General features: G+C 32.7%; 2 protein-coding genes and 1 long non-coding RNA gene across 19 annotated transcripts; 2 read left to right on the forward strand and 1 right to left on the reverse strand.

Moving 5' to 3' along the window:
* The first annotated feature begins 1587 nt into the window (after nt 1-1587).
* On the forward strand, nt 1588-7889 carry LOC105152074 (transcription initiation factor TFIID subunit 6). Of its 4 annotated transcripts, none has more exons than XM_011066124.2 (9): nt 1588-1901; nt 2113-2328; nt 2843-3161; nt 3322-3725; nt 3808-4011; nt 4149-4331; nt 4471-4687; nt 4757-5112; nt 7554-7889. In XM_011066124.2, the coding sequence occupies exons 2-9, from the start codon at nt 2179-2181 to the stop codon at nt 7644-7646; spliced, it is 1926 nt and encodes a 641-aa protein (XP_011064426.1). In that variant the 5' UTR covers nt 1588-1901; nt 2113-2178; the 3' UTR covers nt 7647-7889. The 4 variants fall into 4 exon arrangements, with proteins under 4 accessions (XP_011064426.1, XP_087271035.1, XP_011064425.1 ...); XM_087414909.1 differs by having other exon boundaries at nt 1590-1841; nt 7551-7889; XM_011066123.2 differs by having other exon boundaries at nt 1591-1901; nt 7551-7889.
* A 175-nt stretch (nt 7890-8064) lies between these two features.
* Nucleotides 8065-17949, reverse strand: OXA1L (OXA1L mitochondrial inner membrane protein). Its single transcript, XM_011066122.2, has 8 exons — nt 17730-17949; nt 16339-16585; nt 15705-15881; nt 15475-15618; nt 15274-15359; nt 14926-15192; nt 14589-14751; nt 8065-8314 (listed from the first exon to the last, which is right to left on the reverse strand). Exons 1-8 carry the CDS (start codon nt 17820-17822, stop codon nt 8163-8165), a joined length of 1329 nt encoding a protein of 442 aa, XP_011064424.1. The 5' UTR covers nt 17823-17949; the 3' UTR covers nt 8065-8162.
* A 53-nt stretch (nt 17950-18002) lies between these two features.
* LOC105152071 (uncharacterized) lies at nt 18003-24133 on the forward strand. 14 transcript variants are annotated; one of them, XR_015547874.1, is made up of 6 exons: nt 18003-19042; nt 19381-19591; nt 19665-19956; nt 21658-22267; nt 22513-22643; nt 22845-24133. It is a non-coding gene; the product is annotated as an uncharacterized LOC105152071 (long non-coding RNA). The 14 variants fall into 14 exon arrangements; XR_015547871.1 differs by having other exon boundaries at nt 18003-18359; nt 18542-19591; XR_015547872.1 differs by having other exon boundaries at nt 18003-18341; nt 18542-19591.
* Nucleotides 24134-25424: the final 1291 nt, after the last annotated feature.

The following is a 25424-nucleotide window of genomic DNA, read 5'->3' on the forward strand; positions in this document are numbered from 1 at the left end:
TTGTGACTCTTGAATCGTAATCCGATAATTCAATAAATCTGAATTTATAGATCGTACGCTTTCGATTCGAAAATAGAGAGTGATATGCAAAATCATCGACGTACTATCATTCACGACCATTAAAAAGTACCGGTCTAAACGTGAAAATTCGTAATTTCTAAACTATCATATATTTCGATGCATATTTAAAGCGTGTGATAGTATAACTATATGTCTTCAACAAACGACAGTCCCTCGACATGTTCACGAGTCACAAATTATGAGCATTGATCAATTCGCGTTCGTAAATACTTAATTTTCGTGGATTAATGCGACACGCAGAACGTCGTATTACGTGTATCTCGCTCCGAGGTCGCCGAGCGAATGCCGAAATGATGACGTAGTCAACACCATGCCGCGCGACATGCTCCCCCACCCCTTGCTTTACGCCGTTTAGATATCCTACTATTGTGAATGAAAAATATTCGGTTTATTCATGTTTTACATGATTTTGACGAACGGATATCGTCGTACATTTCGCGCTTTGCTTTGTGGCATCTCTGACACTAGTTTAATCCTATATTATTTGTGCAGTTCTTTTTATAAACGTAATTGATAATTATTCGCGTGTGTGAGGTATTTTTGATATTCAATGGTACATTATGTCTCAATGTTCATTATACTTTTAAAATATTTTAAATGATTCATACTTAAACTAAGAGGTTGATAATATTCTATACATCCTTTATAAAGATATATGCAAATTTTCTTAATATTGCGAATTTGCGCTCAATACAAATTTGGTTAAAAGTATTAAATATCTTGTTACTCATTATTTAATTTTTCAGCTAAAAAATTAATTTAAGACACTACTATTACTGCAAATTATCTTTAGAAATTCGTTAAATTTATGTATAATGCGATCATAGCTCGATAAAATAATTGTTACAAATTATTTAAAATAAAAAATATAAAATAAGTTTCAGAAACTTATTTAAAATACAAAATCGTAAAAATCGGTAAAAAAACTGACATCTTGTTTTAAATAAAAAATACAAAATAATTGCCGAATACTTATTTAAAATATTAAATAAGAAATAAGTTAGAAGTGTTGTTAAAATAATGAATATTAAATAACTCTTTTATTTTAGAATAAGACGTGAACGACAGAATCATTCACGTCTTATTCTAAAATAAAAGAGTTATACTAGTAATTATGTTTGGTAAAAACGGGCTGGAAATTTGCATAAAGAAACATAACTTCGTAATTTTATAAGATATTATAAGACAAAATTCACACACACACTAAATTAATTTGTTTGAATTTTCAATTTCGTTTATTAAAATTTAACAACTTTTATTTACATATGTAGAAGATGCGAAATTAAAATGTTTTCGTTCAAGGATTCATTAAACTACCCCTCCTATAGTCGGCACGCTTCTATCCTGATAATTTAGTACGGAGACGAACCACATCTACTTTCGATGATACAATTTTATCGACAGTGTCAGAAAATGTATATAATTTCGTAGTTCTCAAATTGAAAATGGATGTACTAGCGGTAGTGTATGGATGATTTCGACAACAGGAAAAAGGCCGACATGGGCTTTCTCAGGTTTTTCTCTGTACTTAGAGCTTAGAACAGTCCAGACGTCCAGACAAGCCTAGAATCTAGAATGGCTTGGAATAGCTTAGAGGATCGTTTGATTAGAGTTTAGAATGATGTGAATTTGTAATTTGGTATAACCTTGTAATCATTGTGAAAAAGTGTTCACTATGTCAGAGAAACGAATTAAAAATAATACCATAATTTTAATCTTTGTGGACTTTTTGCATTTTATGTCAACGGGTATTTGCAGATGTGAGATAATTTTTGCATCATTACGATCGTAATATTTATATTTGCATTTAAAGATATATAGTAAGTTTTAATCTTTTGCAAATAATTTATGTTCATTTGAGATAATAATTGGCACTTTATAATATCTATTTATAAAAAAGTATACAAGAATTTTATAATTTTGATTATCAAAAGGTAGTTATTTATTTTTATGTTATTGTTGCCAATCAATTTTTTCTTAACAATAAGTATTACTTGTGTCGTGATATTATTATATATGTTGTATTTATAGGAATCTGTAAAAGTTGAGCAGTAAGCTTATTTGTAAATTTATTGATATTCACAAAACAATTTCAAAATGAGTGAAAATGAATCTATGTATGGGACAACTTTGTCTCAAGAGTCTATCAAAGTGATAGCAGAGAGTATTGGTGTTGGCAATTTCCCAGATGAAGCTGCAAAAGATCTTGCAGAGGATGTCAGTTACAGGTTAAAAGAAATTGTTCAGGTTAGTGTGTGAATAATTTTTATCAAAATAGAAAAAAAAGAAGAGATTAATCTCAAATTCATTAAAGATTATGGATGCATTCTGTTTTGCAGTGTTTGTAAGCATCATACTTGTTTAATATTTGATAGACAATAATAAAGATGAACTGATGTTTACAGCAGGTCAGCGTGAAAACAGAATGCATAGTATATCTCTAGGTAATTATTTAGAATACCCTTTCCCCCTCCCTAAGATTTTAATAAAAAATTACTTATTCAACACGAATTTACTCAAAACGAAAGAATCTGACAGAAAAACGCAGCTGTCGGCCTTGTGAATCAAGTTATTAAGCATTAAAATTTAAGACTTTAGAGATTAAAATATCTATCGTTCTGACTCGATATAGCGCTATGTATAGTTCTGCTTTAATTATACAAATGCTCTGCTTTATATGTACGAATTCACTGTATTATCAGTGATTCATGAATTAAATATTTTTATATAACAGTTATAATAATCATATTTTTTTTTATAGGATGCTGCAAAATTCATGAGACATGGAAAACGTCAACGAATGACTGCACATGACATAGATCATGCTTTGAAAATTAAGAATATTGAGCCAACATATGGTTTTTTCGCCAAAGATCACATACCATTCCGCTTTGCATCAGGTGGCGGTAGAGAATTGCATTTTGTAGAGGAGAAAGAAATCGACCTTAATGAGATTGTAGCTACAGCTGGCGGACAGTCATGGCCAAAGCTACCTCTGGAAATTACATTGCGAGCTCATTGGCTGTGCATTGATGGAGTCCAACCTACCATACCAGAAAATCCACCGCCAGTATCAAAAGGTTTTATCTGATTCCTTGATTTCTATAAAATGTCATAATAAGAAATTTTCTTCGTACTTTTGAAAGTTAAAGAAAAATTTAAGAACATATTTCAAAGAATTTGGACATAATTTGTAAGTACTCTTAATTTTTCAATTATTATTACATTAATTTTTAACAGATGCCCAGAAATTGGAGAGTGTTGATCCGACAATTAAGCTTTCAAGTAAAAATCAAAACATTGGCGTTGGTAAACCAGGCGGTGGTGGCAAAAGTCAGAAGCTACGGAACATTGAAACTGTTCACGTAAAACAACTCGCAACACACGAACTCAGTGTGGAACAGCAATTGTACTACAAGGAAATAACTGAAGCATGCGTTGGGTCTGATGAAGCTCGTAGGGCAGAGGCTCTCCAATCGCTCTCAGCGGATCCAGGTCTACATGAAATGTTGGCTCGTATGTGCACTTTTATTGCGGAAGGAGTGCGGGTCAACGTTGTACAGAATCATCTCGCGCTGCTCATCTATCTCATGCGAATGGTCAAAGCTCTACTTGATAATCCAAGCCTTTATTTGGAGAAATATGTAATATAAGCCTTCATCTTTTATAAACGTATTAATAAACTATTATTTTTATTTTGATATATTAAAATATTTTGATTTGCAGCTTCACGAATTGATACCGTCAGTTGCAACCTGTATAGTTTCTCGACAATTGTGTATGAGACCTGAGGTAGACAATCATTGGGCATTACGCGATTTTGCTTCCCGGTTGATGGCGCAGATATGTAAAAATTTTAATACCTCTACGAATAATGTGCAAACTAGAGTCACCCGTATGTTTAGTCAAGCATTGGCAAAGAATAATCAGGTAATAGATATGTAAATAACATAAAGTACTTAATCAAGAAAAAAAAGAAATGATTTGAGAATAATGCAGATCAATCTTGTTGTCAATTTCCAATACAAATTCCATTTGCTATTTTGAAAGGTTATTATTTGTTGTAGACACCGTTGGCATCTTTATATGGGGCGATCGAAGGTCTTTGTGAATTAGGACCAGAAGTGATTAAAGCTCTAGTTATTCCTAAAATTAAGTCCATCTCTGAACGTATCGAATCGTGTATCGAGGGCCAAGGACTATCTAGTGTAGATAAAAATGGAGCAGGACATATCAAGACTTTACTTGTGGTACGTAAAACTAATTAAAAGCTGTAAGACATTTAACGCATCATTACGTGTAATGAAATATGGATATATTCTACATGGAATGAAATATGAATATATTCTCGAAACTATTATGCATTGTATAATAAAAAAATGTTTCTAGAAATCAGTTGCTCCAGTCTTGAAAACAATACGATCGCCACCAGATTATGTGGATGAGTATAAACAAGATTATGGATATATAGGACCTGCATTATGCGCTGCAGTTGTAAAAGCTCGTACGCAACCGGCTGCTTTAACAACTACAGCTACAACTACGACACTTACTACAAATCAGCAACAAGGTTCTAATTGCACAGGAAAAACACTTGTGCAAACAGGTATGGAAATCATTATCGATGTATGATAGCGATAAATAATACTATATTATGTTATAATATATATTACAGTATCCAGTTCGAGTACAGGTCAACAACCCGGCCGCACATTCATGCTTGGCACGAGCAGAAGTACTACCGGATCTTCCGCTACCGGTGGACAAAAATTTGTTATTTTGCAGTCACGCTCGCAAACTCCTACGATCTCCAATATAAATACCACTATCAATACTGGTTCGATGCAGCAGCAACAACAGCAGCAGACACAGACACAAACACAACAACCACAACAACAACAGCAGCAACAGCAAGTTAAATTAACGCAAACTAATGTCGTCCAACAGAAGACACATGTACAGAGTTCCACACCGAAATTAGTTGTAGTGTGTATGGCCGCTAGTAGTCATACTAACACATCAGTGACACAGGTATAATCTCTTAAATTTATTCATTACAATAAAATGTACGTTGGTTATAAAATTTAAATCACTGTACTATAAGGCTCTAATGAATATAAATTCAAATAATAAATAAATAATTCATTCGAGCCGAGTTAGATATTTTGCTATTAAATATATCAGTATTAAACAAAGCCAGAAATAATAAATTAAACATTTCAATCTTACATATTTAATATAATCATCCTCAGTGTTACAAAGAGCATAAATTATACATATATCAATGAAATTTTACAAAGATTCTTATTATGCATATTATTACTTTGTATAAATGTTAACACATATGCTATTCAGTTTCATGTACTCGTATTGCGCATTTAATTATCCTTATAATTTTGCTCATAAATGATATAATTATATGATATGTAATTAACAAGTGAACAAGGAAAGTTCTTTTAGAACAAAGATGTTCAAATTAAGAAAAAAATAACTTCAAATCCATTATACTGTCCATATTTAACTTACTCAATCCTCAAGTTGACCAATTCATTGTAGGAATTCGAATATAATAGATAACTTTCTCTATTTTAATTAATTATAACGCTTATTTCATTAATTAATGCTTTCGATTTTGTTTAATACTGATACATTTATAAGTAAAGACATTCAGCTCGGCTTGAATAGCCCTTTATTTATTATTTGAAAATGTACGAGGGCAAGTCAATAAGTTCTTAGAAAATCTGTCAGAAGGCACTCGCAGTGTCATGTCACATTACTTTTTGACAATCTTTAGCTGCATCTTTCAGCTGATTACTGTCAAATTTTGAGTGGAATTCATTTCTGTAGACGATTAAAGCGAACAACTTTTGTATTTTTTGCAAAATGAAAAAAAAACGAGTTTCGTGCAGTGATCAAACATCTACATATGAAAGGTTTAACGCCGAAAGAAACCAAAGTCGAGTTGGATAATGTTCATAGCACATCTGCACTAGCATTTGCAACTGTACAATTGCGTGAATGAATTTAAACATGGTCATACATCTACATGTGATGCACCTCATTCGGTCCATTTGAGGCTGCTACGCCAGAAATCATCGATAAAGTCCACGATATTATTTTGACTGATCGATGAGTGAAAGTGCGCGAGCTTGTTGAGGTCACAGGCATATCACATGGCCCAGTGATTTCAATTTTGCACGAACAATTAGGCATGAAAAAGCTATCGGCAAGTTGAGTGCCACGTTTGCTCACTATGGACCATAAGCGCGACCATAAGAGTGACGATTTCAAAACAATGTTTGGAGATGTTTCAACGTAATCCAGATGAATTTCTGCGTCGATTCATTACTGTGGACGAAACATGGATTCATTATTTCACACCCGAGACGAAGGAACAGTCAAAACAATGGATTTCATCGAGTGAATCAGCTCCGAAAAAGGCGAAGACCGTGAAATTGGCCGGAAAGGTGATGGCCACAATTTTTTGGGATGCACGCGGTATAATTCATATCAATTACCTTCCATCGAAGCAAACGATCAATGGCGATTACTATGCAGTTTATTGGACCGTTTCAACAATATTTTAAAGAAAAAACGTTTCCATTTGGCGAAGAAGAAAGTGCTCTTCCATCAAGATAATGCACGCGTTCACATGTGCCCGGCACCGATGGCCAAATTCAACGAATTCCGCTACGAATTGCTTCCAGCATATTCGCTAAATTTAGCCCTTTGCGACTATTTCCTGTTCCCAACCTGTTGAAGAAATGGTTCGGAGGAAAAAGATTCATCACCAGAGAGCAGCTCATCGTCGAAACAGAGGCTTATTTTGAAGGACAAATCATATTATTCGGACGGCTTGAAAAAGTTGGAGAATCGTTGGATCAAGTGTATCGAGCTGAAAGGAGACTATGTTGAGAAATAAAAATGAATCGATCAAAAAAATGTGTTTTACTATGTTTTTCTAAAAACTTATTGACTTGCTCTCGTGTGTGTGTGTGTGTATATATATATATAGATCTATATATATATATATATAATATTAGGTGTTGGAATTAATTCGTAGCGTTTTTAATGAAAGAATGTTATTTATTTCACATGAGCATTAAAAAATACATTAATGAAAGTACTTCCCATCACTTGTAAAACGCTACGAATTAATTCCAACACCTAATATATATATATATATATACAAGTAGATTAATATTTTTAAGCACATTGGTTTCTTATATACAATTTCCAGAAACTTGGTATTCAGCAAGTTTTTTGGAAGTCATCGTTAATAATAGATTTATTCACGTTGTATGCTCCAACATGCTTTTATCATAAACGCTCATTGAGGTGAATAGAAAGGTAGTAGAAGCATGTTTGGAGCATGCGACATGAACAAATCTAATATCTCGGTGATCCAAAGAGTTAAGAAAATCATAGAAATATATATTTGATGAAACATTATAAAAATATTTTTTTAGCAGACAAATCTTACGGCAAAAACACAAAGTGTCTTTGTGACGCAGCAGAATGTCGAAAGGTCACTCAGTCCAGAGGAGGAACAGCCGTTTCAGTAAACGTATATATACATATATAATATAAAATATAAAGTATGTAAGTGACAAGAGACGAAAATAGAACTTCCAAATACAGAACTTCCTTATACAGTTAATACATTATATATGTGTGTATGTATATATACATACATGTACACACATACACACACACACACACACATGTATATATATATATATATTTATGTATATATGTATACATATAAGAGAAAATATTTCTAAATAAAAAATAAACTTTTACAAAAATATTGAATCAAAGAGCTTCTTCTTGTATATTTTTAATTTTGAAATCTAATGAATTCTCCTTTTTATTTATTCAATTGTGAATTTTTCTATCATTTATGTATAACAAATACGTTTTTTATTAAGAAAAATATAAAAGATTTATTACGTTTAACAAAATTAATATTATAAAAATAGATTTTATATTAAATAATATTTTCTTTATTACAAGCTATAATTACAATTTTGTTTATAGTGCACATTGTGTAACTAAATACACATTAATTCTAAATAAAATTATTCTCTACTTTTTATTGTCGATTGCTTTTGCTTCGTCGGATCATATTTAAACGTCTTCACTATGGGACCCTTACCCGCGCTGTTAAACTGTATTGTATCTGCCCGTTCTCTATCAGATAGCTGCTTTGTTATCTTCATGTTTGTCCAAGCTAAAATGGATATAATAAATTTTTAAGGTATCATACTTTTATAAAATACACATGAATGATAGTTTATTTGTATGCGCAACTGATTATTTATATTTGTCCATTATTTTTATACAGAGAGATTAAACATTATCAGTGTATACATTATCTATATTAACAGACACTCAGCTTTTTCAAAGTATTGATTATTTTCCAACATATATCAGTCGCACGCGAGTCGTCATCTTATTCAGACATGTTTACTGTTTGCTCTCTTTGGCTGTTCTTTCATTTGATTTTCTGGCAACATTATATTGGAAATTTCTTTGGAAAATCTTTCATCTGTCTCTGATGGCGATTTCATCCATCTGCCTGCATCCATTTTTCAAGTCTGCTTCTACATTTGTAAGCTGTTTGATTGCTTTACTGCATTCTTTGTCATTGGATAATCATTTGGCCTGCTGCTCTGTGGCTGTTGTCACGCACGACTGTTAAGACTGCATCTGTTCTCTGGGGGAGAGGGGGGAACCACTCACCATATTTTGAGATGCATTTGGCGGTGATTGCATTACGATTTATTGGTGAAATTAATTTTCAAATTAACTACATAAGATATGTAAGATTGTTTTGTTTCGTTTCTTTATCCTTACCTATACATTTCAAATTAATTAACGCTTGTATTGTTATTCTTTTCCTAATTTTTAAACGGCGTATAAATATTATTATCTTTCACCCCAATCCTATCGCTTTATTTTACTATGATGTCCTTGTCACAACAAAGCAAGCTTGGAGCCTCGTAAACTTGCTTCCAAGTATAAAGCAATTTTTATCACGCAGCCGTTTATGGTCTTTTTTGGCGCTAATAATGCTCCTCCTTCCACTATGGTTTTATGAATATTAAGAATACTGCTGATAGATGTTCTACTGTCGATGTTATGCGTGCGCTCGCTGATCTTGCTGACAGGGTGTCTGACCTGGCACTTGGGCTTGGCTCGCTGGAGACTAGGCTTGGATCTATAGAGGCTAGATTTAATTCGATAGTAGATCTTGACAATAGATTGGAGGCTCTTTCTTCAAGGTTACGTGATCTCGAGGATGTGCCTCATCTGGTGATGTGAGCTCGACTATCGATAAACTTACCACTGTGGGGGACGGAAGTCGCGGCCTGTGGGACTTCAATGATGGAGAGGATCATTGAACTTGAGGACCGTTGTGTCGTCCTTGAAGACTCCACTAAAGCGATCAATTGGCCTTCTTCGTCATCGACTATTGGTGGTCTGGAATCTCGCATATGAAGTTTTGGGCACTCACAGCTGATTATGAGATCATCATTTTTGGTCTTCCAGTCTCTCAAGATGAAGATTTTGGTTTCTGTCAGCTCTGGCCTCTGTAATCTGGATCTATCGATTTTGCTGAGTGATATTGCTAACTTAGCGAGACTGAATAGGAGCTCTGTTTCGTCTAGGCCTTATCGTTATTCATGTCGATAATTAAAAGAAATGAATGGCTTGCTATACCTCATCTCAAACGCGGAATCATTGCGCGTATTAGAGAATCATGGTCTTATAATCTCTATATACGAGCGATCTACCGCTTCCGAAAGTCTTGAAGAAGGCTAAAGCTCTTGCCCACTCTTACAACGTGAAGCATATCTGGATGCATAATCTATTTTAGAGAATCCAATAACTTTTAAATTCGAAAATTTTCTTCTACAGAATATTTCATTAAGACGATCTTTGCGGTTCGCCAGGCTACGCCTCTGATGTTGCCGAGACAATTTCGCTCTGCGGCTCCGTCTGATGATATAACCATATTCTGACATAACCATTATTCCTCTATAAATGCTTTGCACTCACTTTTTTCTCAACTACATCCTGCTTCTTCACTACGTTATCTATTTCTATCCCATTCTCTTCCTCTGATAAATTATCTCTCATTTCCTTAAATTCTTTTCTACCTAAATTTCTACCTACTTTACAAACGCTTGATTTGCCTTTACATGCGTCGCGATCTGAAAATTTTTGCGTTGCACATATAAACATAAGATATCTTTTGCGCCTCATTTCGCATATGTAAAAGACTTAATTTCTTTCCGTGGACTTGATATACTGATTCTTTTCCGAGACGTGGCTTCGTGGGAGGGATGATTTGGCTATTTATGTTATTAAAGATTATCTATTGCGCTTTGACAGAGCATATAGCTTGAGGAGTGGTGTTGCCTTATAAATAGTGCATTGCTTTACTCACTCATCGACTTGCACATGTTTCTCTACGGCAGAGTTCAACGCGAATTACGCGTAAACGATACAGCACTGCAACGTGTGACGGACAATGCTGTTTTCTACGCGAGTATATTGGAATGAAGTTTTTGATGATTAAATTATAATTTTTCTTAAAGATATGATACACATACTTTAACTTTAACAATTTACTTTAATAATTAATAATACAATTGAGTATGATATTAGGTGTATGACTTTGCTTATACCTTTTTCGTATAGATGGCTTTAGCGGTAAGTGGTGATCGAAATAAATAGATCATAGACGTTACACAATAAACTTGGGCATCTGTCAACATAATCCCATAGAAACATTAGTCGATTTATGTCTGCATCATAAAGTTATTCTCGATTGAAAATGTCAGTTTACGAGCCAAATTCTTGTCATTTGCGGGAGGTTTTAATTTTCTGTTTCAATATGAAGAAATCTGCGGCTGAGGCTCATCGAATGCTCTCAAATATTTATGGTGAAGCCGCTATTAGTGAAAGAATGTGTCGTAAGTGAAGTTTCAACGCTTCAAGAAGGGTGATTTTCACGTCGAAGACCAGCATAGCGGTGGAAGAGAGAAGGTTTTCGAAGATGCAGAATTGAAGACACTTGATCAAGACTCTTGTCAAAATCAAAAAGAATTGGCACGATCATTAGGAGTGACTCAATCAGCCATTTCAAAACGTCTCAAAGCCATGGGAATGATTCAGAAGCAAGGAAATTGGGTGCCGTACGAGTTGAAGCCGAGAGATGTTGAACGGCGTTTGTTTGCTTGTGAACAGCTGCTTGAAAGGCAAAGACGGAAGGGCTTTCTGCATCGCATTGTGACTGGGGACGAAAAATGGGTTCATTACGATAATCCCAAGCGCAGAAAATCATGGGGAGTTCCCGGCCATGCTTCCACGTCGACGGCCAAACCGAATATTCACGGCTCCAAGATCATGCTCTGTATTTGGTGGGACCAGCTCGGCGTAGTATATTATGAGCTGTTAAACCGACTGAAGTCTGTTCCTGAATTGTAACAAATTGCTCTTCGTTTTCTATTTATTTAAATGAAAAGCAACAATTCATACCTGACACTGGCGTATCAAAAACAAAGACTGTATATTCTGTCTGTATATTGTTAACACTGTTATAAAACGTTATAAAGGCAAAAAAAGTGTGAAATAAAACATACGAAAACGATCATTTAATTCAAACGGTGAGCGAGTGAGCCACTAGAGTGAGCCACTATAGTGGCGCGTGGGGGGGATTCTTAATACTTCACTAGCGCAGCGAGTGTAGAAAGCTTAAGGATTTTGTAGGTAGCGAGTTGTCTAGCAGCATAAAAATAATAAAAGAAAAATTATAACAACAGATCGATTAAAGCGTTTATCCTGTACGGTCATATTAATTTGTGCTCGTGTAATAAAGATTATTAGTTACAAGAAAAGTCTCGATCATTATTTCATATATCACATCACACGACAAGTGTGGACTTGTCTAGAGAATCTGACTTATCAATTGAGTCACTTATTCCCACACGCGTCGTTCAGAAAGATGACATCCGCAAAAGTCACTATAGTGGCGCATCGTGCTTAAGAGGTTAAGCGTCGATTTTGGCGATATATGATCTTGAGGCGTGTCTGTTTAGCGTTTTTTGTAGTACTGATTACATTGTACGTATGGGCAATCTTAATATTGATCTCTTGAATTCATAAGATACTCATGTGCATTATTTGCAAAATATTATATCATTATGCTCGATGAAACAAATAATAGACACTCCTTCGAGAATAACAAGCAATTGCGCATCTCTTTTGGATTTAATATTTCTGTCTCATGATTCTGTCTCGGTTTCGTATGTGATGAAATTGATATTAGCGATCAACGTGTAATCTATGCATATTTAAATATTGAGAGATCACATCGTCCTTCGCGTAAGAGGCTCTGCTGTAATTTGAGTTCAGTTTCTGACGAAGCTTTAGAGAACATGATTAATCAAATTAGTCACAGCTTTATGCTATGAATATTATAGACGATATGGTTTCTTCCTTTATATCGAATCTAACTAATATTTTCGATTGCCTTGCGCCATTTACGTACAAACGCTCTTTCTCAAGCATTCCTGGTTCACTGAAGCGATTAAAAAATGAGAAATTGAGCATTAAACAGGCATATGAAGAACAATTCTAATGATAATTGGCTATGTTATATCAAATTACGAAATCTAGTATCTTCTACAATTAAGTGTGAAAAACAATCTTTTCCAAACTCCTCCTTACTCCTTACTCTCCTCGTAATTTTTGGAGGAATTTGGCATCTCTGGGTGGTTATAGGTCCATCTCTCATACCATCCTTGAACATCTTGATCCTAACAGTTTAAATAATTATTTGTTACAATCCCTTCCTTCTTCCTCATATTCTGTCATTAATCACTTTCTTCATACTCAACTATCACTTCGAGTGAATTTCATTTTTCTCTAATCAATATGATCGACCTATACAATATACTTAAAACTTAACTTCCGCTAGATTTTATGATTTCTCAGGACGCATGTTACTTCTTTCCTCTCCTAGTTATCTGAGCCATTACTATTTATCCTTAATTCATGCCTAACTAGAGGTATTTTTTTCTACTACATGGAAACACTTAATAATTATTTCTCTCCCAAAGAGACGACATCGAAGAGAGAACATCTAATCCTTCCTCTCCATCGTCTTTTCGTCTAATTACTCTTCCTCTTTTTCTTTCAAAAATTTTGGAACGCATCATTTTTATACAAATAAACCATTTTTTTCATGTAAATGATATAATTCTTAAAAATCCACCCGGCTTCCGTAAAAATCACAGTATCACTACCTCTCTTCTTCATCTGTCAGACTCTGTTCTTCGATAATAACTCTTTGTCGGCTGTTGTAGCTTTAGATTTTTCTAAAGCTTTCGATACAGTTAATTATGAGCTATTGACTACCAAGTTGCATCATTATAGTGCCTATGTGATTCCTCTATATCACTTTTACGTTCCTTCCTCTCCTCTCGTTTCTTAACAAGTTCTCATTTATAATCCTTTTCCTAGTTTCTCTCTGATATCAAAGGTCTCCTCTGGTGTATCAAGGTTTCATTCTTAGTCCTTTACTATTTAATCTTAATGTTGCTTATTATCTTTTCTAGACCTTACATATAAATTGACGATGTACTGCTCTTCATATCTTTCAAATCCTCTGAAGCTCTCTGTTGCTCACTAAATGATGACCTTCGACAAATCATTGAATGTCGATATTGAATGGATTGTATTTAAATCCTGCCAAATCTTCACTTTTAATTGCTGGTTCTCCTACCTTACTTTATCACCTTTCTTTCGATATCTCTATTCAAAATGTTCCATTGATCTCCAGCACACTATCAAAATTCTAGCTTGCACATTGATTCATCATGGTCATTTGAACACCATGTTGTTGCTAAATGCAGGCTTGCATATTCTCGTCTTAAACTACTACATCCTTTTCGCTACATTATGTCGGTCTCTCGGAAACTATGAGTTACACAATCTCTAGTAATATCTCTGATTATGCTGACACTGTATATCCTTGTCTCAAACAATCATCTTCATAGAAAATAATTAAAGAAGATTTATCTTATCTTCGTTTTTCCTATGATGATAGAAAGTATCATATTATATTACATAGTGATAGAAAGATCATATTACTCCTTGCTTTCAGCGCTCTAGTTGACTGAATATTTTCCAACGTTTCACAGTTCATTTATGTTGCGTTATTTATAATGTTCTTCGCCAATACTCCTTAGATATCTTCGTAAGCTAATCCATTTTAACGTTGATCTCATTCAGGTGCTCTGCCTGATACTCTGCCTATTAATACTGTATTCTATCTAATGTATTTTGTTAATAGTGCACTCAATAAAGTTAATAATAATAATAATAATAATAATAATAATAATAATAGTTATACATTATATATATGTGTATATATATATATATATATATATATATATATATATATATATATATATATATTGAGCAATACTTACATTCCTTCACTTCATTAACGAAACCTTTGCTTTTGGTAGACGCTTTTGGATTACGTTTTATCATGGATGGCATACCGAGGGCTTTTTTTATACGTGGGATTTTTAGAAAACCAGTTTGTATCAGAGAGACAGTGTTTGTTGCTACCCAATAGGTCAAAATAGTCTACAAATATAGATAAATGCGATGAAGAAAATTAGAAAATTCAGAGAAAGAGTATATTAAATATGAAAGTTATTGTTTGCGTTTAAATTAAATATTTCATGATACAAAAGTGTCTTCACAATAATTTTTTTTAATATCAATAACAGAAATATCGATATTATTTATTATACTTACACCAGGGAAATGCAACATAAACGGTAATGCAACAAATGGCAAAGCTCGCAAAACATATCGCATTACACCCATCGCATAGATATTAGTGCCATCCGTGCCGAGTTCGATTGTGATAAACATTGTTACACTGGTAATTATCGGCATTATATAATAAGGATCATATACTGTGAGGTCCTTTAGCCACAAAAAGCCACCGTCTTTTAAGCTCTCCACAGGCAAGTTTGCCATTTTTCTCAATGCAAAGAAGAAGGAGATGAACACTGGTGCCTGAAACATTAGAATTATAATTAAGAAATGATCTTTTTTATACTCTTTTTGCATATATAAATGCGTAGAAGTATTGCATACTTGTACTAATGGCATCATAACGTTCTGTGTAAAACTAATTTTGTTCGTTTTCATGTACTTCATCATCTCTGTCGCTATTTGTGCACCTATTCGGAAGAGAGCAATTAGTTAGTTAGTACTTTCTTTATAGTGAGATCGGCAAACATATAGTTTTTTATCAAAACAATTTCGTCAATACAAAATATTTCTAACATATCGTACTTTGCATATGATCGCCACAATTCCTGGCTTCTGTCAATCTTATATTGAAGTCTTGTATTTTTGGCATATGATTTGTAAGTCGAATCACATTCTTTTGCGTTTTTATCACTAAGGGAAATAGAAGACTTCTTGCACAAATAGTAGCTGTAACAAAACAATTAAATTTGTGCTAATAATTTTAAAATTTTTATTAAGTCAATAATCATCGTGTGATAAAAAAAAACCAGTACTTATAACAATTGCCAACCACCATGGCATATCTAAATTTATGTGCATAAATTCTAAGAGATTGTGTACGATCCCTGTTGGAGTCCAACCACCCAATCCTAGACTCTCAAACGTTGGCTCTCCATTCGGATGCACTTTCACAATATTTTCTATTATTTCTTGTATTGGTGTTGGTGGATCTATATACATAAACTGCAGATTAATAAATAAAGTTCGTAAAATAATTTCTATTAGGTGTTGGAATTAATTCGTAGCGTTTTACAAGTGATGGGAAGTACTTTCATTAATGTATTTTTTAATGCTCATGTGAAATAAATAACATTCTTTCATTAAAAAACGCTACGAATTAATTCCAACACCTAATATAATTTTTACTTCTTATAATGTAATTACGTATAAGAAAATTTTAAGGAAGAGAAAATATGTTTATTTATATAATGGTTTATTGTTAATAATATGTAAATTATGTGTGTGTGTGTGTGTGTGTGTGTGTGTGTGTGTGTAAATTACATATAGCAACTAGATATTTATTCTAGATTTAACTAGATATTTTATTTTTTCTCAATATTTATCATAATATTATATTTATAAAAAGAATTAAGAAATATCAATTTTCAAAAATGCTTCTATACAAACCTGGTATTTCATCATATGGACTATTTTGCGGTGGTGTTTCATTTATTATAGTTTCAATTGCTGAAGTTTCATTTGTTATAGTTTCACTTGCTGGAGTTTCACTTTCTGTGGTTTCATTTGTACTAGCATAACGAATTAAAGAGATTCCTGTAATTCTATAGTTTCTATGTAGATCCAATAAAGAATTGTTTCTAGGAATCCTTTTTCCTTGAGTTACTAAATGGATATGTCTATATGTAACAATTTCCTAAAAAAAAATTTTCTTTGAACAAGTATTTTGTAGTATTATCTTCTAAACAAAGTATATAGATTATTATAAGATATAATAAAATGCATTAATATATAGTACATATAGGAAATAAAAATAACACATTGTTATTATCACAAGTTACTTTTTTTGATAATAAATTGGCATTATCTTTTTTTAATAACTGTAATAATAACGTAGTTATATTCTTTTGGTAACGAATTTTATAGTTACTTTAATCGTTACATTTTATATTTTGTACTTATTTATGACATAATTTTTCTGTATGTTTATATTTAATCTTCAATCTTTGGACAATATTCATAATTTATTCTTACTTTAAAACTGTTTTAAATAATATCTAAAGATACTAATATGGCTCTGATTGATTTATGATGTCTTAAGAACCATGTTATAAACCAATCACAAAATTGTATTAAAGACAATTTTATAAATATCAATCTTTATGTTTGACAGAAGTGATGCCATATATTACATTTGTGAAAAATATCAGTTGGATTATGTTCCAAGACTAGAAATTTCATATGAATATGTATAAATTCATTCGGAAATATTATGTACAAAGTTCTAGCTCAAACTAAAAAAGTATTTTCCTTCTTAGTTGTGTTTTTACATATCAATCTAGTATCATAATCATTTATTGCTTTCATTAATATTTAAACAAAAAATATTACACAATTTTTTAAACTGATCTTATTTCAGCATAAAAAAAAATAACACAAAAAATAACATTATTTTTTAAGTAGATAATAATAAGTAAAAGAATTATTTTTGAGAATCAATAACGATAATTATTACTCTTAAAAAATAACTTTCTATTCCTTAAATATATATTTATATAGAATATATTTATACAGAAAATGAAGAAACAGAAATGAAAGTAATATATAAATCCTATATATCGATGTATATAATAAATTAAATGTATTTAGTACGTATTTTTTAGTACGGAATTATTAATACGTATGCACATTTTTTTTCAGAATTTGTGTCCATCAGAATACGTATCCATACTTAGTTATTGACTCAATTTCTTTTCATTAAAACAAACTTGTTTTATAATTCTTGCCACTAAGTAATAACTTCCTAACCTAACCTCTAAAAAACCGCAAAAGTATTTTACCTGCGAAATCATGTTTGATTTTAGCAATGCTTGCCGGCGAATGATTATGGATGCTCGCATCAACATTTCTGCGCCTTTCAAATGAATTACCATTGTGATTTTTGATTAAATTATAAAGTATGTGTTCTTTCCACGTATAAGAAAAAAAATTTAGACGTGACCATGTTCTGCGGTGTGGAAGATCAGTGATGGTATATGTAAACGCATGATGGAAATGGTTGCGTTCAGCAGACTCTAACGCTCGCTGTTATTGGATGCTCTAGAAGAATATACCAATAGCAGCGACCGCTCACGGCTAATTGAAACATGTACATATATGCACATTTACGAAAGTGAGCGGATAAATGGTGGAACCAATTAGAGAAGAGAATGCTATCCACTCCACTCTCCCTTGATTCTCTCTAAATGTATCTATTTTATCCTTATCATTCACTGAATATTAAACAAGGATAAAATGAGACGCGGTAACCAATGAACATATTAAGAGCTACAAGCTTATTGGTTACTACATCACATTTTGCCGCGCGGCAAGCGTTTCCGCGTCCAGTGTGCAGGAGCCATTAGTAACATGTATTGTCATTAGAAAACCAAGTTTACACAATCCTCGACTGAGTACAGAATTTATATTCTGTAACTGTTTTCACGCCTATCGATAGTTGTCGATGTCATTGCGCAGCTTTTACACTATATAAAATATCTGCGCAACGACACCGACAACGGTCGGTAGATAAAGATAGTTACGGAATCATGTTCCTGATGATTGAGCGTTGTGTCGACGATAACGGACAATTGGAATGCAACTTGTGTCGCAGTGTGCAGGAAAGTGTCTAAGGATATTGCAATTGGAAAGCACTCAATATGTCTGAAAAATTCGCGGAATGATATTTTTCTTATGAGACAAATCGCCCCATCTAACGGCCGACGTTAGAAATAGTTTCTAAGAACTTCATGCAGAATATGTGCGAGTTATATTAATATCGATTGAATACTTGGCAAGTGAAGATGTGTTTTGATTTATGTGTTTAAGTGTGTCGTTCAAATTTTACGATGAAGCAATGAGCGTGTATCAAATTTTGTTTCAAACTTGGCAAAACTGCAATGGAAACTCATGAAATGATGAAAACAGCGTTCAGAAAGGATGCACCGTTACGCACAGTAACATTCGACTGGTTTAAACGTTTTAAGGAAGGCTGGCAGTCACTGGATGACGACGCGAGAAGTGATCGACCGCCAACGGTTCGAAATGAGAAAGTTGTGGAAGCTGTGCGTTCTTTATTAACCCTCGTCTGACACTTCGTGCGATATCTGAACAGGTAAAAATCGGTAAAGACACTATTTCTACCATCATTCATGGGGATTTGAACCGTAGAAAAATTTGTGCGCGCTTTGTTCCACATTTTTTAACTTCAAAACAGTAAGAAATGCGTGTGAATTGTCATGACTTTGTTGAAACGGATCCAAATAAGGATCCAGATTTCATAAAAGTTATTGTTACTGATGACAAGACATGGTGTTTCATATACGATCCGCAAACAAAGAAACAGACACAAGACACAAGACATCTGCATAACCTTTAATGAAGCGAGATCAACGAAAGTTCGCCAACAAAAATAAAAAAATGAAGACAATGCTCATGCTATTTTTTCTGCAGGATTGATTTATGAATTTGTGTTACTTGGCCAAATCATTAATTCGATATTTTATTTAGAGGTTTTGAAACACCTTCTGAATCGAATGAGACATATCAGGTGAGATTTTATCCTCTGGGAATTGGACATTTCTTCACGACTACGGGTCAGCTCAGTCTACCTTAATTGTATCATGGTTTTTGATCAAACAACAGGTCACAGTGATAATACACAGTGTGTTACATAATGTACATGATGTATCATATTATCCTTATTATTCATCCTTTAATAATTAATCTTTTTTCAGTCACTAATCAAACATGATGTTTATGTATATTTGCACGAAAAATTTTTGACGGGGCATTCATTATTTTTTCAAGTAATAGTAATTTTTTCAAGTAACGGTAACACATTTTTTAAAATAAGTAACGAATAACAGTAAATATTATTTCTTTTAAAGTATGTTCCCAACTTTGGCTTTATAAATGGTTTCGTAATGATTTATTATTTGTAGACCTCTGTAGGAAGAATGGATGCAACATGATTTATAGATGTTACAGAAAAAAAATTGAAAATTCCCTTTAAATGCAAATACAAGAGTAAGCATCTTATAAACATTTTCACTGTTATTGTTTTAATTTATCTTAATTTATTATTTATTATTCTAAAACATCGACTTTTTAAAAATTTCTTTTTATATTTTTAATTTAAAATTTTTCAAAATATTTTGAATCTATATGTACAAATAATTATTTTTTAGAATTTTTCCAATAAATTGGTACGGTAAAACAGTAAAAAATTTTATTCTTATTATTTACCAAGTATTGAACAAGGATGAAATAATTCTCTGTAATATTATATAGTTCGAAAACACTACCCGAATATCTCCGAATATTATTTTATGTTGTTTAATATTTGGTAAACAACAAGAATAAAATAATATTGGGAATCACTTGGTAATATTTCTAAACGCGCGTGCCCATAAATGTTTAATGAGCAAAGTTCGGATCTCGGTGCCATTTTCTTCATTCCAAGCGTGCCGTGACAATGTCATAAGAAACAGTTATTTTCGCTGGTGTAATGATCTAGTCTAAAACAGCAATTTAAAAGTTGTTATAATTATAAAATAAATACTTAAGTTTGTTCTCCTAAAGTTTCATTTCAACTAAACATATATTTACAAGAAATTTATATTCTTTAATGAAAAAAGTTAGAATATATGTCAAATGAACGATGAGTGTACATCAAATGAGCATCTTACAACTTTTATTTTGAAAATATTTAGTAAAATTAACATTAATTATGAATAATGGCATAAGATATTGTTAGTAATCTTTTTATTCTATTATTTTAATTGTTTTATATGTTATTATGAATAAATTATCTATTGATTAGGAAGTAGCAAGAAACTCTTTAAATAACATGTACTTTTTATAATGATTAAAAAATTATAAAAATTAAAGAAAATGGCTTAATGTATCAATATTTCATTATATATACTATTATATGTGATACAAAAAATATATTTAATATAATTATTTATTAAAGTGCACGCTGATATTTTGTTAGTCTTGAAGCACAATCTCTAAATTAAAGCCAGAGAAGTAAGAATTCACAAATTAAATTGACAAGCAATTTAATAATTTAATGCTAATCAACAATTTATGTAAAATTTACACAAATATTAAGCACCACATACACACACACACATATATATATATATATATATATATATATAAGTAAAATATTTTGAATGTTTTGTAAGTTTGAATGTTCACTGTAAAAACAGGCGTGTTATCAAGTGTGTTAAAACAACACACAACTCATTAATGTAGTGTATTGATGTGTTAAATTAATAGCTGCGATTACAGATGTGTTGAGATGACACACGAAATGCACTAATCTACATACAAATTCTATGTTACAACATGGATAACACACTTCATACGTGGATAACACAATTAATATCGCAACTCAGCAAAATGAACGCATATAATGTGTGTATAATTAATGCACGAATCGCAGAATAACACATTTGGAAAAAGCAACACATTCTTAAAGTTACATACTTACAGGAATTACACATGAAGCCTCGTAGCACTATATAAAAAGATGAATTAATAAAAAAATATGACGAAAATATCAATGTAATATAAATGTTGTCGCTAACAAAAGTTTATTTTTGAACTTATTCTGCGATATAGGCATTGACTATCCTATAAAAAATAGCCAAAAAATATCCAAAATAGCCGATGCATTGTGGTGGCTTTTATTATTAACTCTGGTTTTATCGATTCCAGAGAAGGAAACGTGGTCATAACCTAACGAAGACGAAGAAGAAAAGAAAATCGTTCGTGAGATCGCTTAGCGGATGCGTGTTTGTCTCCAAAATTGGCGGGAACTGGGAGCCATATTGGATTAAGAACAAGAAAAAGACCTTTGTGCTTAAAAATTCTTTGTATCGTAACTATTCTAGTATAGTCTATCATAGAACGCAAGGTTATTATAATACATAATTGGTAAACGATACAAGTGTGTGAAATTTGTAAACCATTTATCGGATGCAGAATGCTTACGCCAAGCTTTGGCCAAAGTCTGTGCCTCGGACAACATTCTCGACAATATAATAAAGGAAAAAGGAATTGTATTGCAAAAAGCTATTCCAGGGAAAAGTAGGCTTTGCGACATTGAAGAAGAAGAAATTTCTACTGAAAGTGATATTACAGTCTTATTGATAGAACTTAACCCTGCTTTTTCAACATCTCTTCCTGTTGTTACTACAAGTAGTACAATGATTTGTACACAGAATTTAGAATCTGAACATATTATGGAGATGGATATCAACGATATTCCTTTTATTATTCAGGAACAGGTAGATGCAAACAATTTAACATTAAAACTGATGTACAGGTAAGATATTATTTTATGGTAATCTGTAATCTGCATTAGAGATGCACTGAATATTCGACATTATTTGGAATTTGTTTTGATTGAATATTCAGATTGGATAAATATCAGCAACTATTAATCAAATAGTGATTTTTAAATGAATTGTTCAAGTTGTTAAAGAATAGAACATGAAATAAAAATAGAACATAAATATAAATGATTTCAACAGCATTTATTATTATTAAAAATCTTTTTTTTTTATACAGGTTCTGTTTGAATTCTGCACTAATATAAAAAAATGGAAGGAGGAAGAAGCTACAGAAGTCTTCATTACAAAAGTAAAGTATTATGATTGAAGTCCTAATACAGCATTTTGGCATTGAACAGAATGAATTAGGTAAAGTCCAGGCCATACTTAGACTCTATGAATCTGTGACAAACAAGAAATTTAAAAAAAATATCCCTTTATTTCTTGTGAAAGAGATATGTATTTTCATATCTATTAATTAATATAGAAATTCCATTTTTCAGGAAATAATAATTTTAATTTCCTTTTTCTATTCTATGTCTTCTACACAAAATTTAATGACTGTGGAAGGCGATTCACCTCGATTAGTTTTGTTCACAATGGAGGAAGGTATTGCTGCAGCCTATATTGTCACAGATGAGATTAGAATGAAAATTTTTCAGCCATCTGTTTGCAAATCAGTAGCTTGTTTATTGGCTTCATATTATGTTTGGGATACAAAGTACTCCAATGCATACAAAAACACAATGGAATACATTGATCATGAAGTGATGGGAACAATAATAAAGGAAAATCCAGCTATAGACAAATTCATCAGGGATCGTATCCGTCCTTAAGAGTATAATGTATCGATACGTGATCTAGTAAAATTATGTGAAAATTATTTTGTGGATAAAATTTAATTATCCTTTATTTTGTTCATTAATAATATATTATTGGAATAAGTTTCCGCCCATTGCAGAAAGATGTCGTTAGTAGCATTGCTCGTGTGTTTGATAGAACGGCAAAACATGTTTTTGAAAGGTGTGTGTCCAAACTTTTGAGCCCAATAGATGGTATTCGTTCGAAGCGTAACAAAGAGTAATTTTTTTTGCGTTGAAGATGTCGGAATTTATTCCAAAAAAGCAACATTTGCGGGAAGTTTTACTCCATTATTTTATTTTAAAGAAAAGTGCTGCGGAAACGCATCGTTTGCTCGTAGATATTTACGATGAGCATGCTCCATCGAAAACTACTTGTAAAGAATGGTTTCGGCGATTCAACAGTGGTGATTTTGACGTGCGTGACAAAGAACGCGAAGGTGCATCGAAAAAATTTGAAGATGCAGAATTGCAAGCATTATTCGAAGAAGATTCGTGTTTATCGCTCGATAGGTTCGCAAAAGAGTTAAATGTTGATAGATCCATTGTTGGAGAACGTCTACACGCAATAGGAATGGTGCAAAAAGAAGGAAATTGGGTACCATACAAATTGAAAGCAGAATACGAGCAAAGACATGATAAAGTTATTTTTCTTCATGACAACGCTCGGCTTCATGTCGCAAAAGTCGTAAAAAAATATTTGGAAACGCTCAAATGGAATATTTTACCGCACTCGCCGTATTCTCCGGACATTGCTCCTTCTGATTACTGGTTCCGAAGGATGCAGCACGATTTGGCAAGTCACCGGTTCACTTCTTTCGCAGAAATCGAAAATTGACTCCAAAATTGGATGGCCTCCAAAGACGAGTCATTTTTTCGAGATGGAATTCGAAAATTGCCTGAGAGATGGGAAAAAGTAGTAGCCAGCGATCGACAATACTTTAATTAATCTGTTCATTCATTTTGTTTTGAAATAAATGCATTTTTGAACACAAAAAACGGACTGAATTAATTTGTACTCCCAATAATTATTGTATAATATAATAAAACAATAAATAATATAAAATATTATTTGTATTTGTTGATTGACGCGTTTATTAATTTATTAACTTATGCATTGTAATATAGACATATATGATTCGTGTTGTGTTACCTGTATGATATATGTAATATTCTATCTCCCCAGTATCCGAAAAATCTGAATTTTGGATTCGATAATGATGATTTAGCAATTCGTATGGTCATTCCCGAATCCAAAATTCTTCATTTTTCGAATACTAGAGAAGATTAGAGCATTACACATATGTATACATTTACCTGATACAATACGAATTATACGTGTCTATAGAACACACTTTTCCTGTGTTATATCCTGTATTATACTTACACGTTTCTTGCAAATTTATACGTTTCCTTGTGTATTGCATATTTACACACCCAGAAATGTGTCAAAAGTGACTACAGAGACGTACATACATAAAATGTGTTAAAATAACACATAAAAACACATAATAACACATAAAAAAATAACACACTTGTTTTTACAGTGTACAGAAATCTGTAAAATAAATTATCAATATTTTGATTGACGACAAGTGAACTCGACGTATCACCAAATTAATCGATCAAAGATCGTCCAGTATCTCCCGGTTACATACCATATCTTACGAGAGTCGATTGCGCTATGCCTTCTTGCCGTACGAACAGTGCCGAGTCACGTGATCGAATCTACTGCAATGACATTCAGTTTGGATCGTATGCGGGACGTAGGTTATTAAGCGAGACCTGTTATTAAAGTCCCTCTTTCTCACTCTTGTTGCCCTTCATCTCCCTCCGACCTTAAAACTCTCCTTTCCCTCTACCATTCCCATCCCTTTCCGAATGCCGTACCAGAGGAGCGGCTTTGTTGATTTAAGGCGATAATACGGGGCTGCAAGAGATTTTACATGAAAAAAAGGAAGTAAAAGCACAAGACCGGCGCGCTTATAATTACAGATTCGCATTGTCCTGAAACCCCCTTAAACCCTCCTTAACTATCGCCGCCTGTCAGTCTCGTTCCTCCTTCCCTCTCTCCCTCCCCCTCTCACTCTCAACTTGAAAATGATTTTGTAACATAAGGGCGCGAATACCGCGTCGCGAAGTAATCATTAACTACCACGGCGCGTTCCTAGCACTTTAATTATTTATTCCACTACTATGTAGCAATAACACCTTATGATTCGTTCCTATCAATATACGCGCGAATAACGTTTAATTATATAAAGGATGTCCGGAAATTTGCGAATATCAT

The sequence above is a fragment of the Acromyrmex echinatior genome, chromosome 17 (assembly GCF_024713525.1).
Source record: "Acromyrmex echinatior isolate Ae372 chromosome 17, ASM2471352v2, whole genome shotgun sequence".
Taxonomy (NCBI): Eukaryota; Metazoa; Arthropoda; class Insecta; order Hymenoptera; family Formicidae; genus Acromyrmex; species Acromyrmex echinatior.